The following is a 20,154-nucleotide window of genomic DNA, read 5'->3' as shown; positions in this document are numbered from 1 at the left end:
GCTGCAAAAACATTCTGCCACACTGTGCATGCAAGTATAACATAACTGAAAAGCGCGCGCTTCAAAGTTGGCAAATTGTAGAAAACATCCATGCCAGAAAAATGTATTTTCTCATATGTTTCATTTATCCCAATTTTTCGAATTTATAATATATGGTGTGTAAAGCCTTTCCGAGGCTACCATCGGGTCCTCAAAAAATCAAATATTGCTTTGTTTAAGAGATACTGCCTGTTTTATGGATTTTTGAAGATCGCTCATAAATCGGTAAAGAAAATGTCTATTGAAATAAAGGGACCTACCACCATTTAGCTGAAATACTAATCTTTCTTAGCATGTAAATTATTTCCGTCGACAACGAATGGAACACTTGAGGAAAACTAGTTGAAACATAACATTATCAAAGAGATTTGGCAGGGAGTAAATTTCCAAACCACAATAGCTGTTATAGCCATTGTGTGCGTCAAAGGCCACATTATTTTTGTATACGCGGTACAGTGGAATGGCTGCTCCTTTAACAATTTGTCCTCCTATGTTAATCCAAATAACAAAATGTTGATTTAAATCTCATTGCAAATGAATTTTTAATTTTACTTTTCGGATTTTGCTTAAAGCAATGGTGCCACATAACATGTTTACAGAAAAAATAAAAAATTATATTCCAGACACCGTCAAATGTCAAACTTTGAATTTTTTGTATTATATTTAAGTTATTAACTGCAGTTTCTTTACTCAACATCATATCAGGTTCATACTTGTGATGAATGATTAGACTTTCATTAAATATTAAAAACAAATACTCATGCCTAATTTCATAATAATATCATGCATGCATAATTAGCTGTAATTAGCTAATTTGAATAATTAATTACATTTTGTGTATTTTTGTGTATCAATTGAAAGAACTTTGTATACATATGTGTGCAACAAAACCGCACCCTGATATCATGTACGGTTTTCTATTGGCATCAATTTTGCATATCAATTAGCTGAACTTGGTTATTTTTTCAGCTATAATTTTTCTGCAGATTGGCCAAAATTGCTAAAATAGTATATTTGTGAGTGGACGCGGCGAATCAGCCGTAAACTCGGCAAATTGTGTTCTGAGTTAAAGTGTAAAATGTATGTGAAGGTCGTATTCATAGGTGTATAAATTCGTTGCGACAAGTATCTTATCAAACGATGTTTAAATCAATCAATAATACTACTGCTGAAGAGGATAATAAGCTTCTACCTATTTCTATAGAATAGTTCTTGTCTTTGTTTGCTTTGGCTAAATCCTGTTCAAGTGGTAGATAACAAAGCATTGTATTTTGTCTAGGTATGTATAATCAACAATGAACAATGAGAGGATATTTCTGAACCTCGTTGACTTAGGGATTATTTGAAATGAATATGACTGTTGGATATTTATTACCAGAAATGTAGAAAAAGAGACACATGTAGAATCGATAAAAAATACAATTTTGTCGAAGGAACAAAGTTCAACAAATCATAACCCCGCTTTTGGATATCGTTTGAAGTCAAATGATATACCATTTTAAAGCTTATGGTATGTATTTTCTAAACACGAAATAAAACAAAATTGACCGGGGCCGACTTTACGGCTGATTCGGCGCGTCCAGTCACATTTGGTTAATTTAATATAATTATTCAATGATAGATTTTTTAATTTTGTTTTCTTTAGCGAAGTCAAGAAAGATAAACATTTAACCTGTGATAGCAAGTGTCCAAATAAACCTTCAAAATCTTGAAATGTGCCAATTTTGTTATTATAGCCATTTGTGGCAGGTTTTTATTCCTTTTTGCGAGCATCCTAAATTGGCACTACATCATAATGCATTGACCGATTTCAATTTCGTTCTTTGATTTTTGATGCTTTAATAAAGCTCATTCATGTAGAAACATTAAATAACATGTTTCTGATGCGCTTATTTTTGAGGTGATATGCCTACTAACATACATCACACGTCATTAAACAAATCAATTGATTACCTTGGCAGTTGCTTCCTGTCCAACCAGGTGAACATACACTGTTAGTGCAGACACCTGTAGCTGTGTCGCAGTCACTACCTCCAGATGCACAATGACAGGTTTGAGTACAATCAGCACCAAATGATCCCCTTGGACACGCTGTATCAACAATATTTCACTGTTAATTTCTACATTGTTTTCACTTTAAACTGAACAAAAATTGCACACAGGATTACTTCAATACTCTATTCTAAACACTGGTTAGTAACCAAACAGTTGTCCAACTGACACAACAACAAAATGCACTGACATGGAACACCTTCCTGGACCACATTCACAGCCCAACAGATTTATTTTGCTGGGTTCCAAATATTCACCTGTACATGAACATAAATTACACACAGGATTACTTCAATACTCTACTCTAAACACATGTCAGTGGCCAGGCAGTTGTCCAACTGACACAACAGTAAAATACATTGACACTGAACAGCTTCCGGGACCACATTCACATGCAAATAATTGGAACCTATCAAAAGAAATCTGTTGGGCTGTGAATGTGGTCCAGGAAGGTGTTCCATGTCAGTGCATTTTCCTGTTGTGTCATTTGTACAACTGCTTGATTACTGACATGTGTTAAGAGTAGGGTATTGAAGTAAATGTGTGGTTTTTTTTTAAGATATGACCTTGTGAAAAATTATAAGTTTCTTTTTAAAGGCCAGTTTAGTTGACCGTGGTTGAGATCAGTAGGCAAGCGGGCGATTTCTACATACTAAAAAAGGCCGACAACAAAAAAGGGCAACAGCAAATTCTCAAATTAGTTACGTCACTGGTTGTGTTAAGGCAGGTGGGAAGGCAGCATGACCTAATGGCGTTTGAGCTCAAATATTGAGACAAATAATGCTGACACACAAGAGGAGTGGTATGTGATCTACTATGGGGCTTGATACATCACTGGGCTTAACCCACGAACCACAAGATCAATTAGTGGCTTCCTTGACTCATGACTCATTTCCTATAATTCATTGTATTTAATAAATATGTATTTAATAAAGTGTGATGAGGCTTGTGGATCAACGTCTAGGCGTTGTGCCTGTGCCTGTGCGAAGCGTAGCGCACTATAAGTCACTGCACTTTTTATATTGAGATGTTTTTAGTTAAATAACTAAAACTGCAAAAATATGGCTCCTATTATCCAACTCGCCTTGATGTGTTTTTATAAAAAGGTAAATTGTTTCATACTGTTATCGTTCGGCGTACTAACCGTCGAGGCAATCAGGTCCCATAAACCCAGCGGCACAAAGACAACCGACTGGATCAAGAGGACATAATAGTCGATTCCTACATCCTGGGAAGAAATTTGGGTTTGTTCCACTGCAATGATAGTATCCATCCTGACCAAAGGTATTTCTGCCCAAAGCTGAAAAGTGTAAATAATGATGATGAATAATTATTATTATATTATATAACATATTATACTGTATTCATGCCAGAGCGAAACGTCCAATGACGTCATTCGACAATTCCACCAACCCCTGGAGAGGGTTTACTATAAGACTGCTTCATAATCAAGCCGCTAGCGATGACCACCTTGCAATTTGACCAATAAATGAATCGGTTTTTATTGTATAAGTACTATCATTTCATTTCATTGACAAAACATGCAATGGCTCATCGCTGGTAAAAAGAATGTAAACCTATCTAACTCAGAAAAGATCGATATAGCTTTGATGATAGGAAAGAACAAATGTTTACCACGGACGCACAACAGGATATTTTTCCAATTGGAGAAATACAAAATTCGTTTACAAGTACAAGTAGGTTTACAGTAATTTTGCAACCGTTCAAGCAGCTAAACAGCACATATAGTGGTTGATCTAATCTCACATGATATTCAGAAAAATAAAATTCCTTTTGTTGTTAGATATTCAACTGACAAAGTTGATTTATCCTTACGTTTAGTTTATTGATAACATTTTTATATAAACAAAAGCTTATCACATTTTAATACTTACTCGTCCATCGTTCTCTTATAGGCTAATTACAAGATATTTAAAAAGTAATCTCTTGCTGATCACCCAGATCAATTTTAATAGCCTTTGCGAATCTTTACAGGTGCCGAAACGCAGATGATGGTTTAAACGTTTATATCATATTTTTAGATGATGGTTCAAAAAGATAACGATTTGAACTTGTTGGTGGATATTTTTTTTTGCCTCTAGACGCTTTACAAATACGTTAATTTATCTACAATAATACCGTAGTATGGAAGAGTAACAGATAACCTGCAGGTCACGATAAGTATGCAAAACTACATTTTATAACTACCCTCAATATCAAAACAACATATCTATTCAAGCGAATGATCCTGGGATTGGTAAGATGGACTATAGTTTTGCTTTCTAAGAAGATAATAATATTTGTGCGTAATTTAAAGTGGTTAAGCGCTTATAATTATAAGTTAATGAATTATAGTTAATGAATCCGTATCACTTGTTGGGAGTGAAATTGTACAAAATAATGCACGCGTACTGAGATGTTGATGCGTCTAATGCACGAGCCCCGAAGGACGCATTAGACGCAATTAGATCTCAGAACAAGTGCATTATTTTGTACAATATTACTCGAGAAACAAGTGATTTCATACACAAGAAAAAAAAAACCCGATATTTCCTTTTTTGATAACAAAATTGTCAATAAAACTGTTGAAAAATACAAGCAAATATAAACGCATCCACCCGCAAGAAAAATGAACGCGTCAAAAGCACTGCAGTTATACAATATTTATGCACTGCTAGTAATTTTACTAACGTTTGCTCTGATCGGTTCTAACTATCTAGGAGTGTATGAATATCGGTTAACAGCCAAGTGTTGGTCCCAAGTCCAGAGACCCCAGTGTACCGTATACGGCTTCAATAGGCTTTAATGGTGACAGTGTTGATTTTCTACCAATTAGCTATTCATCAATGACACTTTTCATAGCTCTACATTAGTCCTGCCTGCTGCCTTACGACGACCGTTGCGACGGTGTGGCACTTGCTAGTGTAGCTTTTCAGCAAAAATGTTCATAGAATTTTATTTAAAACGTTTTAATAACATTTTAAAATGTCGGGAAAAGGTCATGAAAACTACACGTTCAACACTTAAATAACATTCTAGTTAGAATATTTTGTTTCAAGTTTTCCTCAAAAAAATGTAAATGCTATTACAACGTTTTTATACCCTTTATGTAACCCGACACCTGAACGTTTTCTGTAAAACTTTTTGTGTTTACTGGGTTAAGCCTAGTCACTCATAGGTTTAATAAGATCACCATGGAAAATAAGATCATCGCTTTTGGTACATCATGTTACAGGATAATGCTGAACATGCAAGCGCACTGACCATGTTAGTAATGAAAGGATCTATACCATCACCAACATTGTGCCCCTTATTAACTCTGTCAAATCACGACAACTACGACAATTCCTGGGACATATCCTGAGGATGCAGGAAGATGAACCATGCATAAGATATGCTCTTTTAATTACATGGTAAAAGAAGACCTGGAAGGCAAAGAACATCCTACCTGTCTTATGTGCAACAACTTTTGCGGGACTTTGACAACTTTTTACTGTCAGATGTAATTACAACTTTGGCTTCAAATCATAGTACATAGAGGAACTTCGTAGTCGCCTGCTTCGCAGCCGAATGAAATGAAATGAATGACTCAAAGGCTTAAGTATAAGAGAAGAAACACAGTTCAAGGAACTTTTCCCAATCCACCTTCACAAGAGGAAATTACAATAGAGTGCTCATCATAACAAAAGTGAAATACGGCTCCGAAGGTGACAGCGCTGATGTTCTACTAATTAATAACTTCTCATACAGCTCTTGAAAAAAAAGGATATTATAAAACATTATTTTAACAAACTTTAATATTAAAAATTAATTCCTTTTGTGTTTCATATTTCCTGAATCTAGCAAAAGCCGTAGTATCTTACCAGTTCCACAATTTATTCCACTAAATCCAGGAGCACAGATGCACACTCCCGTTTTATCATCGCATACACCGCCGTTATAGCAATACGGGCAACTCTGGTCACACGTAGGTGGGTTCCAAAGCCTTGCAGAACACTCTGGATATTATCAAAATGCGTTTCAAGATTAATCACATTAAAAAAGACTTTAAAATCATAATAACTGTAAAGGCTTATTCTTTTACAGAGAGGTTTTAAAATATGTGTATAACAAAATCTTACCTCTTACTATAAGACGCATTATAGCCTGTTTCCCTTGGTCTCTTTCTCCCTGGAAATAGCATTCATAAATGCCTGCATCTCCAACGCCGACAGGATCTATTATAACTTGCTTTTGATTGTCCCAATTGCCAACATGTGTTCCATCTTTGTTCCATAAGACATTTATAGATCTTGTTGCAGTTACTTCTAGGGTAATGCTCTCACCAACATTTGCGGTAGTTGTCCGTTGCGTCGATTGTGGATCACCTTTAGAATTATAATATTTCAGAGACTGGATTTAAAAGGGATGGCTGGGCCTACAACTTGAATGGTACTTTTTTGCTTTCATTATTTGTTTTTCAATAACAAAGCCATTCGAAGCAATTGAGAACTAGTAAACTACTATAAACCCTTCTATAGGTTTTCTTAACTTGTGTTTTATGTCCAAACGTCTTTCACACCCAAAGCCATATTTTTCTAAAACATTTCTCTCACCGAAAATCCTTACTTTGGAAATCTTACCATTATCAACTTCATATCGAAGGGGCCCACCCCGGACGTGGGCGATCTAAATTTTTAGATTAACTAAGCCATAATAAACATCCGGCTCTTGGATTGGAGTCTTCTTTGTCGATTTGGACTGTATTTCTATTCAGCACAGTTATTATTGTTTTTCAATTAAATAAAGTCCAATACTTCTCCTCTCACAAACAAAAGTCGTGCATGTGATTTATCAACAAATTAATTAATTAATTAATCAATAATTATAATAATGAAATAAACATATAGCAATACATATCTGTTTCGTATATCGTGGATGGCTTGACCCATCTCTTCAGTAGCAATGTGTAGAATGACAAAGAGTACATGTTCTTGAGTTTTGAATTTGATGCGCGCACGAGAGGAATTTGCTCAACTGCGTATCTTAAAATGCCGCTTATTACGCATCTTAGGACGCGTATTTGGCTAGGGCCTACTTATTGCTAAAAGAGCCATTTATGAAAATAGTACTTCATGGATTATTTGTAATTACACGGTAGATGTTTTTTTTCTATGCCTACACCCACTGGCCAGTTCGTTTCTGTGGTTCAAGGATGACATAATAAATAAAGTATTACCAGGGGGTGACACTAAATTCACGGCTTTTGTTTAGCCACGCAAACCTATGGCAAATTTTGTTGGATTGCTCTCAACAAAGTGAGGCAAGGTATCGATCGGTTATGAATAATTCACATCAACTCTTACTCAGCCCATGTGATTGAGGTCACCACAGAAAGATGTCGTATGTTTAGAGAATCGAACCTGTTGAAGATAGTAAAAAGCGCCCCAAGCAAGGTTAGACCGGGCGGAAGTGGGTCAACTACTATGATCCCATCAGGCCACAGTGATTTGTTTCTGCAAGAAAGTCTTTTAATTTGATAAGGGAATGTCTTGTTGATATAGTAATGTCGAAATTATTTGTCGTTTTATCTTTTCTGTTTCTGTTTCGGCTTCCGGTTTCGGTTTCGAATCTCATTGTTATTTTGAAGTGTTAGCATGGTACGTGTGAAAAATCCTTTTATTCTAGTCTTTTGTTGACTACAGAAAAGTTGAACGAAGATAACTTCTGTTTCGGTTTCGGGAGTTATGTTAATTTCTGACATGAAAAAAGTGAGATGAGAGGGTTGATGCTAATCTAGACAAAAGAAGTGTCTAAATTTTACGATCGTAAATTCGCGATAAATTGTACGGCTTCAATTGACTTGCGTTGGGTGTATAGGTACTCCAGCCTAAGCGGGAGTAGATTGTGAAAATAGCCCAGCGTAGAAATATACATTTACATGATTAATATAAATTAATCAATAATAATCAGTGTTGCCAAGAATTACGTATACTTGTTCGTGCAATCGCGCAAAAGTCGGTCATATTATGATTATGTAGCGATTAAACGGGGAATTATTTTCGTCCCAAATACACCTTAAACTTGGTAATATGCAACACCAGAGAAATGCGTTCAAGTGAAGCTAATAGGATTTCTTTCATTGGAATTGGTAATCTGATAATTGCTTCAGGCAAAATTGCCAGACTCAAATCTATTTTAAATGTATATTATTTGAGAGAGTGGGGATGATGAGACGAGGAGATGATCTGGTGGAGGGGAGGGGAGGGTTAGGGGAGGGGTGGAGATCGAGAGAAGAGAGGGGGGCGAGCAGAGCAGGGAGGAGTTTATTCCGTTTATTTTGATTTTTCCACGTTGATCATAGGCCTACTGCTAAAACAGTGAGAGGGTGAGAAGGGTAAAGGAAATACAACATCCAAAATAATTCAGATATCCACATAATTCAAAAGATGGCACAGGTGAGAGTTGGGGAGGGGGAGAGACAGACAGACTAGAAAGAGAATAAAGCGAGAAGAGAAGAGGCAGGGGTCCTTTTTTTAAATGTCATAGTAATATCGGGACCATAATGACACCAAATTTGCGTTCGGGCCTGATGTAAGTAAGAGTGAGTAAGATTGCCCACTTGAGACGCCAGTATTGCATATAATTGACTTATCCAACCTTTATTGACAGATATAAGTGTAATTGACAGCACCTATTATTACCTCTTCAAATGAGAAGCATGATGCCCCAAACGTAACAATGAAGTCAACTTACACACCATCCTACTTAATCCCTTGCGTTTTCGTTTCTGAACAATAGAGCTCCCGAAAGAGAAAAGTTGAAACGAGGGTAAGACTAACTATCGATAATACAAAGGAAATATACGACAAGCATAAGATATAAAATAAAGTCAGTATTTGAAGTCACAAAATCATTTGACACTTCACGTGACCTTCCAAAATGGCACCCGCGGCAATAGTATTTGCCACGTGCTTCCTCCCTGTGGCCCGGTGCTGCGTGCAAAACCACATACCTTTGCAAAATATGATATTTTGCATATGCAAAATTACATACTTTCAAAAAGTATGTAGTTTTGCATATGCAAAACTACATACTTCGGCAAAATATGAAGTTTTGCATATGCAAAATATCATACTTTACGGTCACTATGAAAAAATACAAGTTTTGCTGGGAAACCCCGTGCAGTTCGTGTTTGTGAATAAGGGCGCATGTCACAATGATTGGTAACTTATATTTTAAAAGGCAAAATATAGCGGACTGTGTATGTAACAAATGAATTAGCAATATCTGTATCTGTCTCCACAATCCTAGTATTAGGCTACATATAATATAAATTATTCTTTGAAAGTAGAGAATATTAGAACAGTGACCGTATGGATCCATTCTGCCCCTCAAGCGGCCGATACCGAACAAAACATAGGGCCTACACGGCCTTGACCTGCGGTTGTTTAAATTCTGAGGGATTTGCATGCTGGTCAGGTAGAAGATAAATAACAGAGTGACCTTCAGCTGCATGGGGTGTATCCTGCATAAATTAGTGTTCTTGTTCAAACCTGAGACTAGTATACCTCAGGTTCAAACATATGTTTCACACTTACGTGTACGCCGCTGCATGACTGTATGTTTCTGTTTTCAGGGATGATTATCCTAATGTCTAATAAATGATGAGGGACATTAATTTGGTGATATGCACCCTTACAACACACATCGCGCGGTGTTTCTTTATGCAAAATAAACGTTATGCAAAACATCATACTTTGTTAGTATGTAGATATGAATGCTATACCGGGCCCTGTGGAAAAGTATCCCGAAAATATCAATCTGCACTTATACACTTATTGGTGTAGCCTGCCAGTATGAATTATTGTTGAAAAGTAGAATAGCACCGTAAATTTGACATTTATTTGTATACCGCCACTAATAATCCAAAAGTTCGATCTTCATTCATCACGTCTATTGGCTCATTTTCTTACATTGAACTATTATAGGCACTTCAACATCGATGATAACCAGCGTACACCGCAAGACCCCAGAAAAAAATCATAGGCTGTCGTCAAGCCGTCTGTACACAATGTCTTCAATCATATAATAAATTGAATACAATACCGTCCATACCTCTCTTTTCAAAGAGACTAATCTTACAGGTGCAAGTGATTAGCATTTCTTTGACATCTATGGTTCAATGCATCGGTAGGTCCTACCGCATGAACGTGAGTGCGGGCGATATAGTCAAAATTGTATTAACCTATTGTTATGGTAGTTAGTCTGATTTAACGTCACTTCGCCAGCGTGCGTATAAACGTAATTAAAAAAGTATGCATGGGTGACACCCAGGGGAGCGATTATAGTATTTGTTTCCTAGCCACATTATATTTTGATTGTGTCCGTTTGCCATAATTTAACACGGAATAAAAGCAAAACTCACTGAAAAATAACATTTGCTGAAAAATCTGAAAAAAGTTTAGGGAGTGTTCAGGAATACTTTGGTGGCGGATAATATTGTTTCGTGTTACAAATTTTTAACCCCCTATCCCCTCTTCGTGAACCCATAACTTTGTTGACCCCCGGTCTCACAAGTTAATGGTCCTAAAACTGTTATGACCCCCCCCTCATATTAAGTACAAAACTATTTTGCCCCCCCCCCCCCCCCGACCTATACCATTGTACATCAAACGATAGAGGCAATGATATTATTAAATAATACTAAAACTTGTATTCATGTCAGTGTTGTGAGTCGGTAAATTACCGGTTAATTTACATGGTTAAATTAAATTTAATTAAAACTTCAAATAATATTGTTTTTGTTTGTTTGTTTTAGATGACAATTACAGTTTCATGCAAAAGAGTTATGCAAATACTTTAAAATGTACGTTCGGCACATAGGCCTACGTGTCATGGCCTACCCTGCCTGGCAAAGCTAGTCTGGTCGGAACGTCTATTATATTAACGCCCTCTGGCCAGGTCAGACCATCATTTTAATAACAATATGCTATTAACATATGGACACATGCAAATTACGAAGTGTCACATCCTGATTTAATAATCCTTGGTATTACTCTGGGGCACTGGTACAGTACGATTTACTTCGAGCAATACCGCAGTGACGTTTCTTTGATTTTCATTTTCCACATTGCAACTGAATAGTGTGGATGGGTCAAACCATCTATACAAAACAGATTTGTATGCTACGTGTTAATTTCACTAGTATAATTACAAATTTCGCTCCTATATTTTATAGTATATCTAGTGATGGTTTTATTGAAATTTCTTACCATCATAAATAAATTAATTAAATAATTAAATAAATAATTGACTTATTTTATTATTTATTTTTTTATTTATGTATTTATTTATTTATTTATTTATTTATTTATTTATCTAATTGCTTATTAACCGTATTTATTATGAACCTTATTTATACAGGGTTACGTACGTGTTATAGCCATTATAATAATGGATATTTTTAGCTGGGAAGTTGGGGTAAAAATCACAACAAAAATGTTTTTAGCCAATAAGTTGTATACGTCAGCTCCGCGCGCATTTGTCCTGTTCGGTTTCCATCTTTTCATCTTTGACCATTATAGCTGGAATTTGACCAAGGAGGTGATTTGGGAGCGAAGGACGCAACTTTCGTTCCACTTCAACATGTGTTCAAGGATTTTATAACGACCCCCCCCCCCCTATCAGAAAGAAATGTACGCCACTTATGAAGTCCTGCACGTAATTGCTGATCAAATGGGGCCGTGGATATAGCCCCGGGCCGGCAATGGCTGTCGTTGTCCCTGTCGGAGTTTAAAGACAAGAAAAGCATCCGGTAATTTTTTTGGACACACTGTAATATTAAGAAGACAAAAGCCAGAGCCGTATTACCTGCAATGTGTGTGATGATGGAAGTAATACTATGAGTATCGCCGTTCTTTTCCGCTTCACAGTTGAATGCTCCAATCCTCTCAATACCACCTGTAACAGGCATATCAAGTATTCTCACTCTACTACCGTGCGCATGATGATCCTTTTGTGAAGAACCTGTCGGTAACCCATCACCTGTACCAACGTCTATCGCGCGAGTAAAATTCACTGTTGCGTCAGTTTCGGCACCACTCTTCCACCCAGCAATATTTTGGTCGTTATGAGCTCCTGCATTAGTCCTTGGGTAGTTAGTTAAACAAGTGAAGTCGAATCCGGCTCCTAGAAAAATTGAAAATAGTAACTGTTAATATTCTGCTGATAAAATACCGTAAACGTTCGCCTAATGGCGCTATGGCGTTCATAGAAATGAGAGAGCGCCATCCCTGTAAAAGCCGACTATTATCACTGATCATTAAGAATACGGGTAGTTAAAGGGTGAAACCTATCGACACATACAATTATGAATAAGATCAAACAAACTTATATCTTGGTGTAGATTATTCATCCAGTAGTTCAAAACATTATTTTGTAAATTAAATCTAATACTGGAACTAAAATTTGAAACTCACTTTGCTACGTTGCGTCCGAAAACATCGGACTTCGTCAGGCATCTGATTGAAGATGTTGTGATGACGTCAGATGTTGTGACGTCAAGGTTGTGAAGGATTTCTTATCGGAGGAAACCACTTTGAGTGAACGCACAGATTTAACCGTTGAACAAATTGTTGAACTTGTCACCATCTGCCTCAAAACAACTTATTTCTCGTACGACAATAAGTATTTCATCCAACAATATGGGTGCGCGATGGGCTCAGCCGTTTCCCCAATTGTGGTTAATCTCTACATGGAGAAATTTGAACAAACCGCCCAAATTGTGGCTTCGTTTTGTTGACGACACATTCATCATCATAGACAAAAGCGAGTCGGAGTCCTTCTTTAATTTCATTAATCAAGTTGACCCGAACATCAAATTCACTCAGGAGGAATGTGTGGACAATAAGTTAGCTTTTCTGGACTGCTTGGTTCATTTGAACATACAGTGACGGTACCCTCAACTCAACGGTTTATAGAAAGCCCACGCATACCGATCACTATTTACAATTTGACTCACACCATCCGCTGATCCACAAATTAGGCGTGATCAGAACCTCCAATACCGTGCGGACACTGTCATAAGCAATTCTGAGGACATTCCGGAGGAAAAAGATCACTTACAGAAAGCCCTTGGAAATTGTGGATACCCCGGTTGGGCGTTTACCAAAGCGAACAAAACCAAAGACTCCGCTAAATCCACCACAGGAGAGGTAAACCATGACAATCGCACACAGGTAACCATCCCATACATCGCTGGATTATCTGAAAGGCTCAAGAACTCTTGCAAGTCCTTCGGCATTACTACGTGTTTCAAACCTACCAACATCCTACGGGGGAAGCTCGTGCATGTTAAGGACAAACCCCCCAGAGATAAACAGTGCAATCTAGTTTATGGCATTACCTGCCCTGCCCCGGACTGTGGTGACTCCTATGTAGGCGAGACAAAACAATCTCTACGAGCGCGATTGAACCAACACAGGCGCCCTAGCTCCAGCGAAGCCCAAAACTCCGCGGTTTACAACCACTGCAACAATAAAACTGAACATTTCTTCAACCCTGAAGAAGCGGTTATTCTGGATAAGGAGGAGAAGTGGTTTGAGCGAGGAGTCAGAGAATCCATATGGGAGAGAGTGGAGGATCCCGCCTTTAACAGAAAAGGGGGACTCCGCTTCCAGTTGTCACGTGCATGGGACCCGGCGTTACGAGACATTCCTCGCCGTTCTGACGTCACAACATCTGACGTCATCACAACATCTTCAATCAGATGCCTGACGAAGTCCGATGTTTTCGGACGCAACGTAGCAAAGTGAGTTGCAAATTTTAGTTCCAGTATTAGATTTAATTTACAAAATAATGTATCAAACAAACTTGTTCATGATAATGCGGTAATCATTCACCTGATACATTGTGGCCCAGTGAGCAGAGCATTAGACTACAGTGCGAGGATAAAGAGAACTTGTGCAGAAGATTGATGGTTCGAATCTCATGCAGTAATTTCTGATTTTATCTTTAACTTTGTTTATATATTTTTATTATTTTATCTTTTATGTGTCTTTTTTCATAATTCTTTGTTTTTCTATAGGTTTTATCGTTTCTTTTTTGCTGTATAGAGAAACTCCATCCATTCAATCAGTTTGTTTAAGTTTTACCTAAAGTTAAAATATACAGGGTGTGCCAAATACCTGTACAAAATTTATATAAAATATTTAAATAACTGTTTATGTACACATTATTTGGCCAAGTAACAAGTTTACTATTAATATGATGGTTTATGTACTTGCTGATTTTTTTTTTTTTTTTTTTTTTTTATGTTGTGTTTAGTTTCGGTTTAGTATGTATACCTCGCGTGATCAAGTACAAACACGTTGGCATTTATTATACACTCTCGATACAATACACAAAAAATAGAACAAAGAAAATTTGTGACTATTTTTGCATTTTTCTTAAAAAATAATAACACAGTGGTAATAAAAGTTATGTATATTATAGGGGCAATGAATCCAGTTACTACACTGGCATTTTAGTGACTCAAGACAAGCGGTACGTTATTTATGATAAGAAAAGCGTTACCGCTAGAATGTACCTCATTTCTTAACATATAATGAACCACTTGTCTTGAATCAATGAAATGTCAGTGAAGTAATTGGATTTGCTGCAACATAAAACAATACTTTTAGACCGGACGGATTACTGTTAGGAGCAGCCTGCTCTGCGGAATATACATTGAAACCATTCAAAACAAGAGTACATGGTCTATGTTCTGACAATAATTGTAGAACGCTCAGATCCTTATCAACATTTTCTAAAGCAGTGAAAATATACGGATCTTATTGTAGTGTAGTGATTCCTCAAAGCAATGTAAACATTGCACTCAGTTCCAAATAACTTCTTTAGATGTGTATCAACTTAACTAGAAAATAATTTTGACACTTGCTTGTTCTCATTTAAAGAAGTACAAGGCCTACATTTGAATATTTCTGGCATGTTTTTTCATCAGTCAATTAGACGTCCAGAAGGACTGTAAAGTGCAAAGTGCCATTATCATGAACGCACTAATAAACTGGACTGCTTGACCTATAATAACCCCGGGGCACTCCCATTTTGGAGGTGACGCGTATGTAGGGCTATTAAGACCCCCCTTTTCAGCGTCACTGTCACCCAAAGACCCCACATTTTTTACGAACACGTGCTCTGTCACCCGTAGACCCCCTATTTTTTCATTTGATCTGTCATCCAAAGACCCTTATTTTTCAATTTGAACAGCAACTTTCATTTATCACTGATTTTGTTATTTATTTTGAAAAAACATAGAAATTAAAAGCCATTCAGAACTAGAAATTCGACGTTCGAGGTTTCTTTGGCGCTCTTTTGGCTCTCACCCAAAGGTTCCATTAAAAAAAGGTCATGTTCTCACCCATTGATACCATATTTTTTTAGTAACATTTTGTTTTTGTTATCAGGTTTTAAACTTTACTCAACTTGATAAATTAAGTATGTATTTAAAAAAAGCTTGCATTTAATTAATATGACCGTCAAAATTGAGTTTTCAGTTTTGCGATATTACTAAAATACCATATATATAGAAATATTGTATTTTCTAAAAAAAGGTAATGCCGCCCGAAGATAATCTAATTTGTTTCTTACAGACACACGTTGGGTCACTGTGATGACACATAAAAACATTCAAAATTTGGATGTGTATTTTTTTATATTTGCATTTGAATTAATCTAATAAAAATTAAGTTTTTTAAGACACCTTGAGGGGGGTATGTTCAGACACCCCAATAGCCAAATAGTAGGGGTAGGATAAATGTCAATTGTTCCCTGTAATATCTGAGGTACATGCTTTCTACAAATGCTTAATTTATTAAATAACTTCAACCACTTGTTACAAAATGACAATACAAAATTGGCTTAAATTCAGGAAAAATTCATCCATTTTAAGGGGGTAAATTGTACCAAAACCAATAGGTGCCATAAAACCAAAACAAGGGGTTCGGAATCCTGAAAAAGTTTCAGTGAGAATGTTTCATCAAACACCCCTACTACACCAACTATGGGCAAATGCGGCCAACCTTGATGTTCCTGCCACACACCGACATCGCCTGGCTAATAATTACTTGATACAGCAGAGATACTAAAATAAATACCTGGGATCGATACACGTGAATGTGCTATGCACGATTTGATATTCAGACAATAAATCTTTGCATACCGGGGTAGAAAATGATGAATATCTCCCGTAACTTTTTTGTTCTAAAGAAGCCATATTTAGATCCTTTCACTTGAACATATGTGTTAAAAGGATATGATAGTCATTAGCTTGAGTATTGTGAAAGAAGCGTGCGTCTTGAACTCAAAATCTGACAAAAATTCTGACTTTATATTGCGTTTGTCCTGTATGGACTACAGCGCGTAGGCTATATAGCTGCACTCACTACTCCCGTGGAGGCAGTATAAAAGTCGATGACCATTGAACTCAATGGCGTATACAAGCTTACTCACACACATAGAGGTCAATTACCCGGCTATTGTGAGTAGCCTTACTGTCTGTTCAATTAGCTTAGATTCTTGAATTTTTAAGATATTTGAAAAAATACAAAATTGTGCTCAAAGTCATCAAAGAAAAGTGTTAGCACAGCCTCAGACCTAACGCAATTTATACTTTTCAAATTCTAAAGTTCAATTTAAAACCCCATTTCTTTTCAATTTTCAATAACAATTCCGGGATACAATTCTGTAAAGCACACAATAAATAATGGATGGAACCCTCGACCTCATGACACCGCAGTTCCACATCGGGGACACCGCAGTAATGAAGTCGAATAGGTGTATAGGCCTATGTATTTACATGTATAAACGTGGACAAATCCAAGTAATATGTATTTCATGTTGAAATGGCCTATGGTTTGCTGAAGGTCATAGGTCAAAAATTATGGGTCACAGAAATGTGTCACTGTGAATTTATTCAATTCAAACATCGAACTAAATACATTGATATACATTTCCTGGCAAATAAATAATTTTTTACACTAAAACAACACGTAAAAATGGGCATTTTGGGTAAAACAATTATAAAAAATCATGGAAAAAACATGTTTTCACCCAAATTTTGCCCGAATATGGTATGATGGAATATATTTGTTCACAGATATAAAATATCCATATGACCTTTTTTATTCAGAGCAAAAATGAAGGTTGCAGTCAATTTTCCATTTTAAGATTTGATAGTTTCGGGGAAAATTGGAAAAAGTCACACAAAACACATTTTTAAACCGAAACTATCTCAGTTCACGTCACTTTCCAGAAATGCTAGCCAGGTTAAACAGATAGAGGAGATTCTAACGATTAATTCTAACCGGCTAGCACCTTTGTCCAAAAATGATGCATGGGACCCTATGCAGCCAGATAGTGGAATCTTCACTAAAATATCCGCATTTGATCTTAAATATCCAAACCTTCTATGTGGAGCCATTCAGTTTAGTTGGTTAGCTACATACTCCATATCGATATTTTTTAAAGAGCTTTTCACAATGGTGTATAATAGAAATAATACTATGTTTTAATATACTGCGACGTTACTTACCTTCTCCATAGTCACAGCAGGATAGTAACGTTAAACCAGTGAATAGAAGACGACAAGCACCCATTTTCATACCTTTTCCCCCATATCACTACTTAGTAAAGCGGAACACGTTAAAAATAATCAAAAGCAAAGTCCAATGTTTCTATTTGTAAAGCAATGCCATGTAGTCGTTGTCGCTTCTCGCATGAAATAAATGTTTTTGTGACCTTAACATTTTATGATTCTAGGTACTTTCAATATGCTCCATACCTCCTCTTTACAATCTTTATCTGTGAAAATTCTTATATCATTTACTAAGGACAAATTTGTATATAAAATATCATACATTAATTATGATATTTTTTTGCTTATTTTAACATTTGTTATGTACATGTATGTACAGTATTATGCAATGTATTTTTCTTCGGCTTTGAGACTTATGTACATTCTTTATTATGGTTGCTCTTTATATGATTCAAAGTAATATGTAGATAAATGTAACACAATATCCAATGGGTAAATAAAAGGTATACCCAAAGATAAATACCCACGTTTCGAAAGATCAAACTTTTCCTTTTCTAGGGATAGCAAAATAAAAGCCAACTCTTAGCTTTATTTATCTTTTAGAAACGTCGGGATTTAATTTTTGTTTATACCTGTAATTTCCCCATTTGATATTGTGTCATATCTACATTTGTTTGTTCTCTGCTTTGTGTGACACAGGTTTATCCTTTTGGATCCATTCTGTGAGTCCTTGCTGGTCAGTTGTAACAAATTATTATAATTAAGTCTTTGTTTTCGACCATTTCCACGCTCGACCATTTCCACGCTCGTCACGCCAAACAGGGGGGGTTGATACGAATACAAATATTCGTAAGATCACATATTGCATGTATGGTTTACAAACGAGTAAGTTGAGTTACTGTAGACACTTGTTTTTTATTCGTGGCATACCTCCAGTCAAAACACCATACTTACCAATAGTATAGAAGATATTACTACCTTAGATTAAACAGTTCTTTGCAAATTTAAACCTATTTACACTCCAGAAAGATAAAAAACGCGTGGCACATACGCGTAATTCGCGTAATACACAAGTTACACAGACAAGACAAAGTGTAGTGCTAGAAGATGATATATCAAGATACGGGTTCTTGTAATTTTCAAATTTAACACCCAGTCGCTTCTTTCGGTTTTTTTTATTTTGCTTATACCAGTCCTCGACATACGCCAGAGTTTCTAGAATGCTGCTAAAATGAGAAAATTGTTAATACCAATTTATTGTACATTCTAGGGAAGCGTGGTTACCTTTTTGAAATCGCTGAGTCGGAGGGTTTTCAATGAAATATTGTTTGTGTTAAAACTGAAGCATCATATGTATAAAAGAATATATGAATATTAACTGCACATCATAACGATTCGTGATACCCAATCATGCTAAAACTTCTGTGGTTTAGGAGGCAGAGAATTTTATTTCAATTTTATATACGCCAAAATATTTTCTGAATTTAGTCAAAATTAACACTCAATTGATGGTGAAAATTGTATGTAAATTTTAAGTAAGTCCCGACTAAAGATTACTGATTATCTTTTAATATCTGAAAGAAACTTTTGGGTCTTATGTGGACATTTCTTGTAAATTGCCAAAATTCAGACCGTCTTACAAGAAAAATGGTAGGCTGGCTGGGCTTCATACCTCGCAACCGACGCGATGTACTGCAGAGCACGTGGCCGAAATCAAAATCGATTTATGTATTGTGTATGCATCATAGGACCCTCGTATTAATTGTCTGTATGCGCTTGAGAATTCAACAATATAAATAATGGTAGCTCTATTATAATACATATTGTTTTAAGCAGATAAAATTCCAAAATATGGTACGTTTTCTGTTTCTGCTTGTCACGTGGTATGTTGAAGTAATGAAGTTGAGATTATATGTTTAAATTTTCACGATGACACCAACAAGTCCCTGTGGCCGAGCGGTCTAAGGCGGTTGTGATATGTCGATACTGTATAGATGATAGCGGCGCAGTGCAGCGAAGGTTCGAGCCCCGCCCCTGTCGAACTTAATTTCCTTTTTTTATTTCATATTATGTTAGGGAAATGTGGCTGGGAGAATGTATGTATGGCGAAGAGTGGTGTAATTTATAATTGTCTTATTATGTTTTAGTCGTTGTTTACATTGAATTTCCATCTTTTCTTGAAAGCTATTGTTCATCGGTTTTGAAGATTTACTCTGTAAATCCATGCATCCCCAAATCTAGCATGGTCGTCTAAATGAAAATTAGGTGACTGTTCTTCAGGGATTAAGCAGGCTTTTCAGTGCAAAAGCGAAATACAAAACATCCTTCATCACGTTCATGTGAGTGAAAAAATAATGACTGACTGTCTATATAAATACTAACTAATACAATATCAGTGCCAACATTTTATGCGGAAACAAAACGAATTTAACTGATTATGATAATAATAGTTCCCCATCATGACGCAAGAGGAACTTAGCCGTAATAAA

The 20,154-nt window shown here is 36.3% G+C and overlaps 1 protein-coding gene across 1 annotated transcript in view; it reads right to left on the bottom strand.

The window, feature by feature from the left end:
* The window catches only part of LOC140169171 (uncharacterized), a 46,699-nt gene extending 28,973 nt beyond the window's left edge, over positions 1-17,726 (bottom strand). The window contains exons 1-6 of the mRNA XM_072192430.1: positions 17,663-17,726; positions 11,944-12,261; positions 6,213-6,458; positions 5,955-6,089; positions 3,236-3,391; positions 1,993-2,130 (exon numbers count right to left, since the gene is read on the bottom strand). Of these exons, the coding sequence (XP_072048531.1) occupies positions 1,993-2,130; positions 3,236-3,391; positions 5,955-6,089; positions 6,213-6,458; positions 11,944-12,261; positions 17,663-17,726 (1,057 nt within the window). The remainder of the gene's footprint in view (positions 1-1,992; positions 2,131-3,235; positions 3,392-5,954; positions 6,090-6,212; positions 6,459-11,943; positions 12,262-17,662) is intronic.
* Between the last annotated feature and the right edge of the window lie 2,428 nt (positions 17,727-20,154).

The sequence above is a fragment of the Amphiura filiformis genome, chromosome 1, assembly GCF_039555335.1.
Source record: "Amphiura filiformis chromosome 1, Afil_fr2py, whole genome shotgun sequence".
Classification (NCBI taxonomy): Eukaryota; Metazoa; Echinodermata; class Ophiuroidea; order Amphilepidida; family Amphiuridae; genus Amphiura; species Amphiura filiformis.
This window is presented reverse-complemented; position numbering and strand designations above follow the sequence as displayed.